Here is a 12,797-nt window from a genome sequence, read left to right as displayed (position 1 = left end):
TACTACTAATACTATGTATAAAATAGATAAGTAATGAAAACCTACTATAGAGCACAGGGAACTGTACTCAGTGCTCTGTGGTGACCTAAATGGGAAAGAAATCCAAAAAGAGGGGATATATGTATACATCTAGCTGATTCGCTTTGCTGTACAGTATAAACTAACACAATACTGTAAAGCAACTATACTCCAATAAAAATTAATTCATTAAAAACTAAAATTAAATAAAGGAGTTACAGCTTTTGTGTCTATAAAACAAAGACCCAAACAGCATCTGTATCTATTGGGTTGTTGCATGAGAGGCTGAGATGACCAAACAGGCATATAGCACCAAAACAGTGTCTCACACATAGTAAGTGCTCAATTAAAGTTGGCCACTGCTTTCAAAATCGCCGCTATTCTTCAGTAACCATAGTCCTCAAAATTTTTTCCTCGGAATATAGTTTCAAAGGAGAAAAAAGCTATGTAATTCGCATTCACCATAAGGTGGTCTATAACTGCAAAAAAAAATTTTTTTGATCAAAGGTACCATTATCCAACCATAAAATTTTAATTCTGAATACTTGCTTAGAAACACAAAAACATTTAATATATTAGATTAATGCTGAATACAAAACAGTAGTCAATGCTACAACAACAGCTACATAACCCTTATGCCAATAGTCAAGGACTGTATTTTAAGGACTACATTTCAAGGCAGAAAATTGAAAATAGCTGTTAGGAAGGTGAGATTACCAATGATTATTTTTCTTTTTAAAAGTTCCCCTCATACTACTTTTTAAATTTCTGTAATAAAAAATGTGTGCTATTAAGTTATTTGATAATATATTAAACAGATGTCTGTTACACCTGACTTTATAGGAGTCTGTAGGACAACTAAAAGCATTCTGAGCCTGCTATGCCATAATAAAGATAGTATATCCCTTCCACAGAAACATATAAGGTTGTGCTCTTCCCCCAAGTTCCTTACAAGCTACTCTCTAAACAACGTTGTGCCAGTTATAAATTATGCTCCTAGACTAAAATGCTTCAAGGTGGTTTAATAACATGGAGAAAGTACTAGGTTCAAGGGTAAAGGGAATCAGGGCTTCCCTGGTGGCGCAGTGGTTAAGAATCAGCCTGCCAATGCAGAGGACAAGTGTTCGAGCCCTGGTCCGGGAAGATCCCACATGCCGCAGAGCAACTAAGCCCCTGCGCCACAACTACTGAGCCTGCGTGCCACAACTACTGAAGCCCACGTGCCTAGAACCTGTGCTCCGCAACAAAAGAAGCCACTGCAATGAGAAGCCCGCGCACCGCAACCAAGGGTAGCCCCCACTCACCACAACTAGAGAAAGCCCGCGCGCAGCAACAAAGACCCAACACAGCCAAAAATAAAGCTTTTTTTAAAAAAAGGAGTAAAGGGAATCAAAGAAAGAAAAGAACCTGAACATTCTTAATTTTGATCACCGTCATCTAACTATCTAGCAATATTTCTCAAAGTGTATTCCTGGGAACACCTACATTAGACTCACACAAGATTCTTTTCAAAATACAGATTCCCACCACAAAGTACAGATTCAAACCTACAGAGCTGGAATCTCTTGAGAGGCCCAGAGTTAGCCATTTTGTACAATCTCCCCAGGTGATTTTTATGCACACAGATTTTAAGAACTAGTGATTCACAGACATGCTACTCAGGTATGATAAACATAATTCAAAGTTTGCTATGAAAGAAACAAACAGAACTCTAACTCTGGATTGGTGATTCAATGATTTCCTAACTTCTCACAACCGCCAGCTCAAATAAGCCAGGATGTGGGATCACAGGTACAAGGAGAAGAGAGCCTACAAATTTGTTGTCTCTTCTGCCTACCACATGAATCCTTCCAGAAAATTTTTTTGCAAACTTTATCAAAAGCCTTAAAAATATCTATCCCCTTTGAGCTAAAATTTTCACTAGTAAGAATTTTTCCTCTGAGAATAATTAAGGACGGAAAATAAAAAGGTTTTTAGGCAAAAGTAGTTGGGGCAGCAGTGTTAACATTCATCACCTGCCAATTCTTGAGTATATGCACTACATCTGGCACTGGTACATGCTTGACATACAGTACTTTTAACCCTCACAACCTAGAAATGATATTCATTCCATTTTAGAGATGAGAAGACTGAGGTTCAGAGAAATTATTAACTTGCCCCAGGCCACACAAACAATAAATGACAGAGCCAGGACCTGAATCGGGGACATTCTGAGTAGAAACATTAGGTCCTTTCCACTGCCTGGCCACCTAAAAATGTTATAAAATATCATAATGTTTAAGCAAATCATGACATGTCAAGGTAATATTATATAGCTATTTAAAACCATGTTCTTCCTTATCTACAAAACAGAAATAGAGTTAAAGATGTAGAAAACAAACTCATGGTTACCAATGAGTAAGGAGCGGGGGAGGGATAACTTGGAAAATTGGGATTGACATTACACACTGCTACATTTAAAAAGATAACTAATACAACCCTACTGTATAGCACAGGTGACTCTACTCAATACCCTGTAATGGCCTATATGGGAAAAGAATATAAAAAAGAGTGGAGATATGTATATGTATAACTGATTCCCTTTGCTGTACACCTGAAACTAACACAACATTGTAAGTCAACTCTACTCCAATAAAAATTTTTTAAATAATAAAACCATGTTCTTCAAGAATCTTTAATGAAATGGAAAATATCCGTGATACAATGTAAAGTGAAAAAGAAGGGAAGTATGATCCCAGTTTAGAATTTAAGGGGCACAAGTCACACAAGGGTAGGAACCGTATCTATCTTGGTTTTGTCTGCATCCCCAAAGCCCAACACTGTACCTGACATATAGTAGGAACTCAATATCTGTTGCAAAAATAAATTATGTGTGAGCGTACTTTTTAAAGACCAGGAAAAAATTCCCAAAATATTATCAGTGGTTATTGCTGGATTCTGGACTTAGAGGTGACTTTTGGTTTTTCTTTTTTACATCTGTTTGTATTTTCAAGTATTCTATAATAAGTTTGATTACTTTCATAACCTGAAAAATAATACAATGGCTAATTTTCAAATCTTCTGTTTAAGCATCTTCCTATACAAGAGAGTTAAGCTCCAGATCAACTCGGTATGCAGACTAATATGTGGTTTATCTTATTCACTGTAACAGAGAAACTACTTTATAGCTAGAAAGTGAGCATTATCTTTTTATATGCCAGCATCATAAATGGGAACAGGATTTAATACGTGTTACAAATATAAATGCTTTCATCAACTACCGTTATTAGTAGCTTATTAGGTAGTAAATAGATTTATAAGTGTATAACATCTACAAAATGTTTCTATTAATGGTTTGTGCATTTTGGATACTTCCCTAAATACTAATACCATAAGGATTAAAAATCAAATGTGGTGGCTTTTGCAGCATAACAACAAGGGTTTCTTGCCAAGATCATCCCCACACTGCAAAAGACATTATAGGTTAGCATTAAAATTGTGCCTCAGGACTTCCCTGGTGGCTCAGTGGTTAAGAATCTGCCTGCCAATGCAGGGAACACGGGTTCGAGCCCTGGTCTGGGAAGATACCACATGCCGCGGAGCAACTAAGCCCGTGTGCCACAACTACTGAGCCTGTGCTCTAGAGCTCTCGAACCACAACTACTGAGCACACACGCCTAGAGCCCGTGCTCCGCAACAAGAGAAGCACAAGAGAAGCCACCGCGATGAGAAGCCCGCACAGTGCAACGAAGAGTAGCCCCCGCTCACCGCAGCTAGAGAAAGCCCGCATGCAGCAATGAAGACCCAACACAGCCAAAAAAATAAAATATAAATTTTCTAAAAAATTGTGCCTCATCCCAGGTAGTTTATTAAGCATTTTACATAAAGGAATATTCATGGTCACTATTATCCCATGCACTTTTAAAGAACTAGATTTTTAAATAAAGAGAACGAACCAAGGATGAGCCAACTGGTATTTTTATTAGCTCATCATTCTGGACAATTTCAAACAGCAAAACACGGCACAAATCTGATGATAATTCTATTATCAAACTGCCTGCAAAACGACTTCATCTTCTGAACAAATTCTGGCTTCGTTGGCCAGATGCTATTGCAGTGGCCACTCCAAGAAAACCCTAAAGAAGGGCAGAAGCGTGAGCTACACTGAACCTGTCTATTCTAAAAGCGACTTGAGATGGGTGGTGGGAGGGGAGGAAGTAGGAGGGGAGAAAGGATATCTTAGAGTAAGAAAAGGTAAAATGTCGGGGAGGGAAGGACCGGGAGTCTGGCGTTAGTAGATGCAAACTATTTACATACAGGATGTATAAACAACGAGGTCCTACTGTAGAGCACTGGGAACTATATTCAGTATCCTGGGATAAACCATAATGGAAAAGAATATAAAAAAGAATGAATATATGTGTATAACTGAGTCACTCTGCTGTACAGCAGAAATTAACACAACACTGTAAATCAACTATACTTCAATAAAAAATTAAATAAATTAAAATAATAAAATTTTTTAAAAAGGTAAAATGGACGTTTGTATTGTGTTGTATGATTTTTCAATGAAAAAAACACCTGACGGGCAGAAAACAGTGGAGGAGAAAAAGACAGTTACAGTACTTGGGGGCCCTAGGTCTTGTTTGTAAAAGGAGTAACAACATGAGAACTGCTTTCCATGATCAAAGCTGTTTTCTCTTTGGGAATTAGATTTATTCCCAGACTATGCCAAGAAGAAATTCCACCCACATAAGCATTACCAAATCATCTAGATTTCTAGGGGTTATCAATGCAGGCCAAAGTCTCTGACACAGGGAAGCTTTCGCAGCAGGCACAACTTGGAATTTCTGTCACAGTGCCCTCTGCTTTGCCCTTTGTCAGGAAACTACGGGTTGGATCACTCGGCATCCATTCTGACTCCCTTCTTCTTTGCCTACTTCTACGAGAGAAGCTAGAAAAGAAGTCGCTTTCCCAGAATCTCTTGTAGCAAACAGTGGCCAAAGAAATACAGATGGAAGTTCCAGGAGAGAGAATTCTTCGTCACACAAAAAGGCAAAATCTTGAATAAAAAAACAAAGCAAAACATTTTTGTTTCCCTCCCTTTTCCCTGCAGAGACCACAGGCGCATCTCAAGGCATAGCCTTGGCCGGACTGCACCAATGAGGCCAAAGCCATCAGCTGGGATGGTTGAGGTCAGGGGGGAGGTTGCTGGGCTCCCTGAAGCCCCTGAGCAGCTCTTGGGGCCTGGCCCTCTTAGTCCCAGATTTTTTTGTTTCAACAGGAAAATAAACCCCTGGCTTGTTTAAGTCACCCTGTGTCGGGTTTTCTGTTAGTTACAGCCAAATAAATACATTCCTGCCTGTTAAAATCATCGATATAACAAGCCCTTTCTATGTTTTAACTTATCAATGATCAACTTAAGCAAAACCCCAGAAGTCTTCACAGAGATAAGACTGACGGAGAGCGCTGACCCCCTGCCCACAAGTGCAGGGCTGTAACACCCTCTCACAGCATCCTCGCGGGGCTCTGCAAGAGGTGAAGTTAGGACCCCAACCCAGGCCAATGTGATAGCAGTTCCTGAACTCTTCACCGCCAGGCTACACAACTTCTGATGGATTTTATTCATTTCGTTTCTAAAGCAATCTGAACCTTCAGTTCTGCTCTCTGAGCCTACTACGCTTGTCGTAATAAACTTTTCTGATTGGAGGAAGACTTTCACTGAAGAATAAAGAAAAAATTCACGTGCAGTTGTTTTAGAAAACAAAAACAAAAAACCTGACAAGCATTTGCTTTCCAGTGTTTTGAAATCCTTATGCATCACATGGCACGGGGCTGCTGGGGCTGCTGCAGTACCATCTACCAGACACCACGTGCCTGGCACTGAGCTCCACTTTTCACACACATCATCTCGTTCTGCGCTCACAACACCCCTGGAAGATAGGACCATCATGGTCCCCATTCTACAGGTGAGCAAACAGAACACGTTAGCCCAGGCACAACATTTTCTTTGAAAAAGTCTCTTTCGAGACGCCAATGAATGACAAGTTCAGAGCAACATCAAACTACAATGGAGATCAATGGATTTTTGCAGCTAGTCTTTAGTAAAAATATTAGAAGTGACGGGCTCCGGACCGTTCAAAGAATGAAAACTACTCAAGGCAAGAACAATGACAGCTAAAGAGAGTGCAAAGCCCTCTCCTCCTGCACAAAATCTAAAACTCCACACTCGTGTCCAATACAGCTTTACTCAGTACACGCTCACCCACCTTTACAAGGGGCTAATACATGGACATACGGTGAGCTACCAGGAAAGCCAATAAAAATATTTACATAGCTGTGAATGTTCATTTATTATAAACCATTTAATTCATTTTCAAATATATTTGATTTTCATTTTCAATATAAGAATGTGCATTTTATGAACTATGGTTTATAATAAATATGGTTATTAGTGATTTATTCAGCACTTACTCTGTGGCCAGCGCTGTGATGTTTTACATCCATCTTTTTTTCTCTGAATGGTCACAACCACCTCAGATGTAGCACCATGATTAACACCGCCTTTCATAAATGGGGCTGCAGGTAATGAATTTTCCCAACCTCCCTATTTAAAGGTAGGATCAAGACTCAAATCCAGATCTGGCCAAGAACACTTTGCTTTCAACCATTAAGCTTCATAAAGTTATTGGATTTGTTCTTATTGGTTATTAGCCTTAATCAAGCCTTAGCTAGAAAACTACATTCAGCTTAGCTCTTGTTTATTTTCATTTTCAGCACTCCCCCATTCTCATATATTTTTACTTCATCTCTCCCTGATCCCACAAAAGCATCTAAAAGATTATTATCTATTTACCAAATTATAAAACAATCTTCACTAAAGTTTGCCAAATTAAAAAGATATGTAGGGACTTCCCTGGTGGCGCAGTGGTTAAGAATCCGCCTGCCAATGCAGGGGACACGGGTTCGAGCCCTGGTCCAAGAAGATCCCACATGCCGCGGAGCAACTAAGCCCGTGCGCCACAACTACTGAGCCTGCGCTCTAGAGCCCGCGAGCCACAACTACTGAAGCCCGTGCACCTAAGGCCTGTGCTCTGCAACAAGAGAAGCCACCGCAATGAGAAGCCCGCGCACCGTAATGGAGAGTAGCCTCCGCTCGCCACAACTAGAGAAAAGCCCGTGCGCAGCAACGAAGACCTAACACAGCCAAAAAAATAAATAAGTTAATTAATTTAAAAAAGAAAAAAGATATGTAATTATATAACTGCTGCTCTTGCTTTCAATCAATGTGTGATCAGCTGTTTTAGTGGCTAGTTCTACTCCTCAAGCAAGCAGTGATCAGTGATTCCTGTTCTGCCCATCACTGTGAACATGTAAAAACATGTTTGTTTTTTAAATTTTTGGCCACGCCGCGTGGCACATGGGATCTTAGTTCCCCAACCAGGGATCCAACCTGTGCCCCCTGCATTGGAAGCACGGAGTCTTAACCACTGGGCCAACAGGGAAGTCCCCAAAACATGGTTCTTAATGTCTTTAACAGCAATATCCTAAAAGGCCACCAGACATTAACCTCAATTCATAAAAACAGGCCACTGCCCCCAGCCCACAATTCTTTCTATGATGAAATACAAGGGATTCCAAACCTTGAAAATGCCTATGAGTCTAAATTTTATGTAGGGATTTTTAACTGTACAGCACGTGTATATGTTTTTCAGTGTAACAATAAAAGTATAATCATAAGATGTAAAACAACCCCAAAAGAAGAAAAAGGAAAAGTATAAATGTACAAAATCCATGTTTGTCTCTCAGGACACTGGCCAACACCAAGGCTGTATTTGACTCTTGACCCATTTATTTGCTACTTTCTCCCAGACTTTCCTCTAGACCACTCTTCTCCCTCTTTGCATACCATAAGTCACACTTAATTGACTGAAATGAATCACTACTACTATCCCACATGAAATATGAAGTCTAAATTCTGAAGATCAGTATTAAGTAAATCAAGAACAATTTTTCTTCATTATTATGTTGTCCATCGCATCTATTCTAAGGCCTACCATCCCCATCAAAAACCTAAACTAAACGTGAAAATCAATTCCCATTTACAAAACTGTTGACTAATATAATCAATCTTCATTTAGACTCAAACAGAAGTGTCAGATACTCTGCATGGCTGTTCCAAAGTAGTTATTAGATAAAAAACAAAAGCAAAAAACTAGTGATCTTTTTTCCTACATTTTTGGCCTGGTGGATTTTATGTGTATCAGTTCTTTGGGGATTCATCCAAGAATGGTATTTTCATTTCTTTGACCACTACCCTACTGCCTATATTTTAACCTCACTGAATTTTTGGTCCATTGCGTAGAAGAATTTCTCTACTAATAAAAATACAACCCATTAAAGATTAACTTACCCCCAGGACAGTCTCTCTGGAAACAAATTCCAAGCATTATAATCACCAATTTGCATTATGTAGACTTAAAGGCAGAGAATCTTATTTACCCTGATTTAAACTGGAAACCTGCACATATTTTAAGGTGAATGTCTGAGGAAAAATGGCAAATCCAAATCAGAAACCCAACCAGGCAAATACAGACTTTTCTTAATTGGCACTTTTCAAATGAAAAACTTTCCACCCAAGGATATCTAACAATATTAGAATATTTGTTGACCTTCCAAACTTCCTACCTTGTTCTCTATTTTACTTCTGCAATTATGAAACTGCAAAATTCTTTTGTTCTCTAGGTATTTAGATATAGACTACTGTCAGAAATTGTGATAGGCACTGGAAGTCATTTGAATCCATGCTAGAATATTTATTAGTAGTAATAATAAAATCAACTGATATATATTAAGCTGTTAGCATTTATAAAACAGTGTGGCAAGTTTTAGCTTATTAGGCTTTATCTCTGTTAATTCTCACAAAACTCTAAGAGAAAGGTACTAATATCAGTCCCATTTTACAGACAGACAAACTGAGATGGGGAGGTGCCCAGGAACTGTCCCAAGGTTCCACAGGGAACCTAGGTCTGAGTGATTCCAGCTGCCCATGCTTGCTTTAACCACCTAGTATCGAGCAATGAGACACATGATTATGTTTGGTTCAGAAACTAGTCTTATTCCTTCAAACATGGTGGTTCTAACAAAATTTGACACCAGGAAGCATGCATGACAAAATGCCTTGGTACACAGTGCACTGGGTGCTATTGTCAAATGTGTTCAAACTTACTATCTTGGAAGGCATAATTCACTTATTAGTGACTTTGGAAAGTTAATCAAAGCACTATGTTCAATTATTCAAGAAATCTTTGGAGTTGAAGTGTGAATACTTCACTAATTCATAGGTTGTTGAAGAAATACTAACTCAAGAGTTTCTGTAAAAGAAACTTCACCACAGCAAAGAAATTTTAAACTATCTCATGTCAGAATATCATATCTACAAAGGGAATGGCCTTCAAATTTTAAAAAATGTCTTACCTATATTTTGTTTTATTCTAAATGGAAATTAATTGATTCAAAAAAGAAATCCACTTCTAAAGCTCAGGTTATGCAAGAGGGCTTCCTAGGAGCTAACATCACTGTCTTTACTTGCATGTGCGTAGGCAAGACAGGTAAGGAAGACATAGAAGATCCATCTTTCACAACCCTCCAAATGTACAAAATAAACTAGAAACATGTTGAAAGGATAGGTATGTGTGTTATCAGTTCAACCCGAACAATCTCACAGCAATATTTTTCTGAATAAATTTAGTATTTTGTTTTATAATAGGAACTAGGCAAAAAAGAACCACGGAACAAATGGAATAACTAAAATAGGTTACTGAAAGGCAACTGGGGCTTTAATTTCCAAATGCACTTTGCAATATTCCTATTTGAACAGTTTATCACAGAAGTAACTCTCCTAGAGAGTTACATAATTTAAGGAGGAAAAAAAGAGGGAGTAAGACAGAGACATGATAAGCACTGGGGATGTTTATCAATAACAAAAAGCAAAAAGAGAGATGAGTTTGTAACTCATCCAAAAATGCCTACCAAACACTCTTGCTATTTATTTGTTTCCACCAAGTTATTGTTTTGGAAAACATCTTGTTCTGTCTTAAAATAACCTGCCTAATTGTTCTAAAAAAACACTGCATTTCCACGGAGGGCTAAATAGCTCCCACACTGCGATGCACTGACTGATCGAGTCAAAGTAAATTAGGCACCAAGCCACAAAAGAAAGTTGGAAAGCTCCAATCCTCCCTTCATATAAGGATACGAGCTACTGAATGAATCCACCACTGCACCCTTAGTCAAAGTAATGCCTGGTCCCTCTACTATTTTAAGAATAACAGTCATTCAAATTACCTTATTTCTCTAGATGATGGAAATGAACCACACTGGGGACTACAGGTAAGCTAGTAATTAACATTTTTAGGGAAGATCAAAATGACGTTGGACATTTTAGCACTCACTCTGAGAACTCCAATCCTCCCATTAAAAGTCAAAATTTGTTCCCAGTCCTGTATGGTTAAAGCTGTTACGCCTGGGAAAGTCCCAGAGAAACGAGGGAGTTTAAAAAAAAAAAAAAATTGTGAAAGATAAAGTCAGATAGATACCCATAATACGGGAAGACTTTTATGAACCGAGTGTAACTCAAGATGTGTTTTATAAGCCTGTCAGAAGATGAACACGCACTGTCCCCCAACCCAGCAGCACTGCCCTGACACTCTGGCCGCTCACCCCCATGCTGGCCCCTCTTACTCCGGGTGCGGGGCGGGAACTCCTGTCTTAAGCTTTGACATCTGCAGAGCGTTTCCCAATAGCAAGACAAGGCCCCTCAGCTGGAGGAAGTGGATACTGACAAGAGGAGGGAGAGTAACAGAGACAGAGCTAGAATTCCAGAGTGCCAGAGAGTGGGGAGGGAGTCACGCATACTCTGCGCGGTCCGACTGGGTCCGGATGGCATAGCCCAGGTGTCCGGACTAAAGCTGGCATCTCCAAAGTACAAGAACGCAACTTGGGCGCGCGGGTACAAACACGGCCTTCGGCTTTTCTGAAGCCGGTCAAGTTAGCACAGGGTTCTCGGTGCCCGGAGACCTGGGAGGCGTGGAAGGGTGGAGACTCCCGCGAGGTCTGCACTCCCTGGGTGTCCTCCGGCTCCTCGGGGGAAGGGACGGGGGAACTAAGTCGGCTTTGGGCCGGAGCGGCGGGCGCCGGGACGCGGGGCGGGGATGTCCGGGAAGGAGTCGCGGGCGCAGCCCGGGAGTCCGAGAACGCGGGGTGGATGCCTACCTTGTAACATGGCCTCAAGTTTCTTCCTGTCCACGCGGAAGCGCTCCTCGCTCCACTCGGGGCTGTGCAGGGGCGCTCCGGCGACCAGGTCGTCCTCCGAGCCGGGCATGGGCGAGTCGGTACTGCGCTCGCTGTTGGAGCCCGGGTCCGACTGCGCCGCCAGGTAGCCGGGCTCGCCTTGAGCGGCCATGGTGGGCGCGCGGCGGTCGGGCTCCGGCTGCGGCCGCCGCTCTGCCTGCGCCGCCGCCTCCGCTCGCCCACCGGGTTCGACTGGCTCCCCGCGCCGCGGCGCTAGCTCGTGCCCCCGCGGACGCCGACGCCGCCGCCAACGCCGCCGCCACGGAGCCCCCTGCGCATCCCAGCCCCGGGCGCCGCCTACGCCGCCCGCCGCCCCTGGTCCGGGCCCCGGTCCCCGGCCAGTGGCTGCGCCGCCCCCCGCCAGCAACGCCCGCGCGGAATGAGTGCGCCGCGCCGCCCGCGCCTCCATCCGCAGGGCCCCTGCGCCCCCTCCCCGCCTGCCGCCCCTGCAGCCGCGCGCTCATTGGCCGGGCCGGCCCACGGGGAGCCGCGGCGGGCGGGCGGCCGGCCCCTGGCTCGCGCACTTACTCGCGCGCACACACTCACCACGTACACGCTACCACTTTCCTGCGCTTACACGTCTAAATCTTGTCTCACACACATGCTTTCATAGTTCTTCCGTCACAGACACTCGCAAGTTCAAGCACAGCACCCTCCTGAACGCGCTCGAAGTACACACACAATGCCCCTTCTATTGACGTACACACACTACACCCTAAAAGTCACAGCCCCAGTCGGTCCCACAAGTTTGAAACAGGAGGAAGGAGGAAAAGAGAAGGATTGCGGAAGGAACAACGTCCATCTCTCTCACACATCACTGTGGTCCTTGCTTCCAGGCAGCTCACTCGTCCACCAAATGTTAAAACCAGATTTCTCCTCTCATCTCAGCAAAGTGGCCAGCGGCCCAAGAGGCGGACAAGAGGCTTACTCTTTTTATTGTGAGGAATGGGATTTTTTTTTTTTTCTTGAATGAGGTGAGGAGGGAGTCATTTTCTATGTGATTCTCAAGGAATGGATTCAGCTGATTTAAAAAAAAAAAAAAAAGGGGCTCAGGAGAAAAGAGTCTCTGAGATTGCAATGGCGGTTAGCTGGGTCCCACTGGCATCTGGGCAGGGCTGTCTTGTCAGGGACTGAGGGCTTTTCTCTGTTCCCAAGGTCAGTCCCTCCAGCAAACGAACCTCGGATCCTACCTGACCAAGCCGGCTCACCCACTGCCACTCTCAAACTTGAACTTGAAGCACCAGGAAATCCTGTTGGAACTCTGTTTTTCCAGTTCACATTGATTCTTACTCTCTTGTGACCAAAAGCACAAATTTTTTTTTTGACATTTTTAGGGGCAGGGGATGGGATAGCTGTTTGTCACCGACCACAGGAGACTTACTGGCCTACATAAGGGGCAAGCCATATCGTTGGCATGAGCCTGTGGATACTCATGTACTGTGCTTAAT

The 12,797-nt window shown here is 42.4% G+C and overlaps 1 protein-coding gene across 5 annotated transcripts in view; it reads right to left on the bottom strand.

Annotated features, from left to right (window-relative positions):
- The window catches only part of BICC1 (BicC family RNA binding protein 1), a 305,047-nt gene extending 293,507 nt beyond the window's left edge, over nt 1–11,540 (bottom strand). For 2 of the 5 annotated variants that reach the window (XM_032608321.1, XM_032608323.1), the window contains exon 1: nt 11,272–11,540. In XM_032608321.1, coding sequence (XP_032464212.1) covers nt 11,272–11,461 — 190 coding nt within the window. In that variant the 5' untranslated portion in view covers nt 11,462–11,540. The remainder of the gene's footprint in view (nt 1–11,271) is intronic. The other 3 variants (XM_032608322.1, XM_032608320.1, XM_032608319.1) reach the window with 2 other exon arrangements.
- Nucleotides 11,541–12,797: the final 1,257 nt, after the last annotated feature.

This window comes from Phocoena sinus, chromosome 16 (genome assembly GCF_008692025.1).
Source record: "Phocoena sinus isolate mPhoSin1 chromosome 16, mPhoSin1.pri, whole genome shotgun sequence".
NCBI lineage: Eukaryota > Metazoa > Chordata > Mammalia > Artiodactyla > Phocoenidae > Phocoena > Phocoena sinus.
This window is presented reverse-complemented; position numbering and strand designations above follow the sequence as displayed.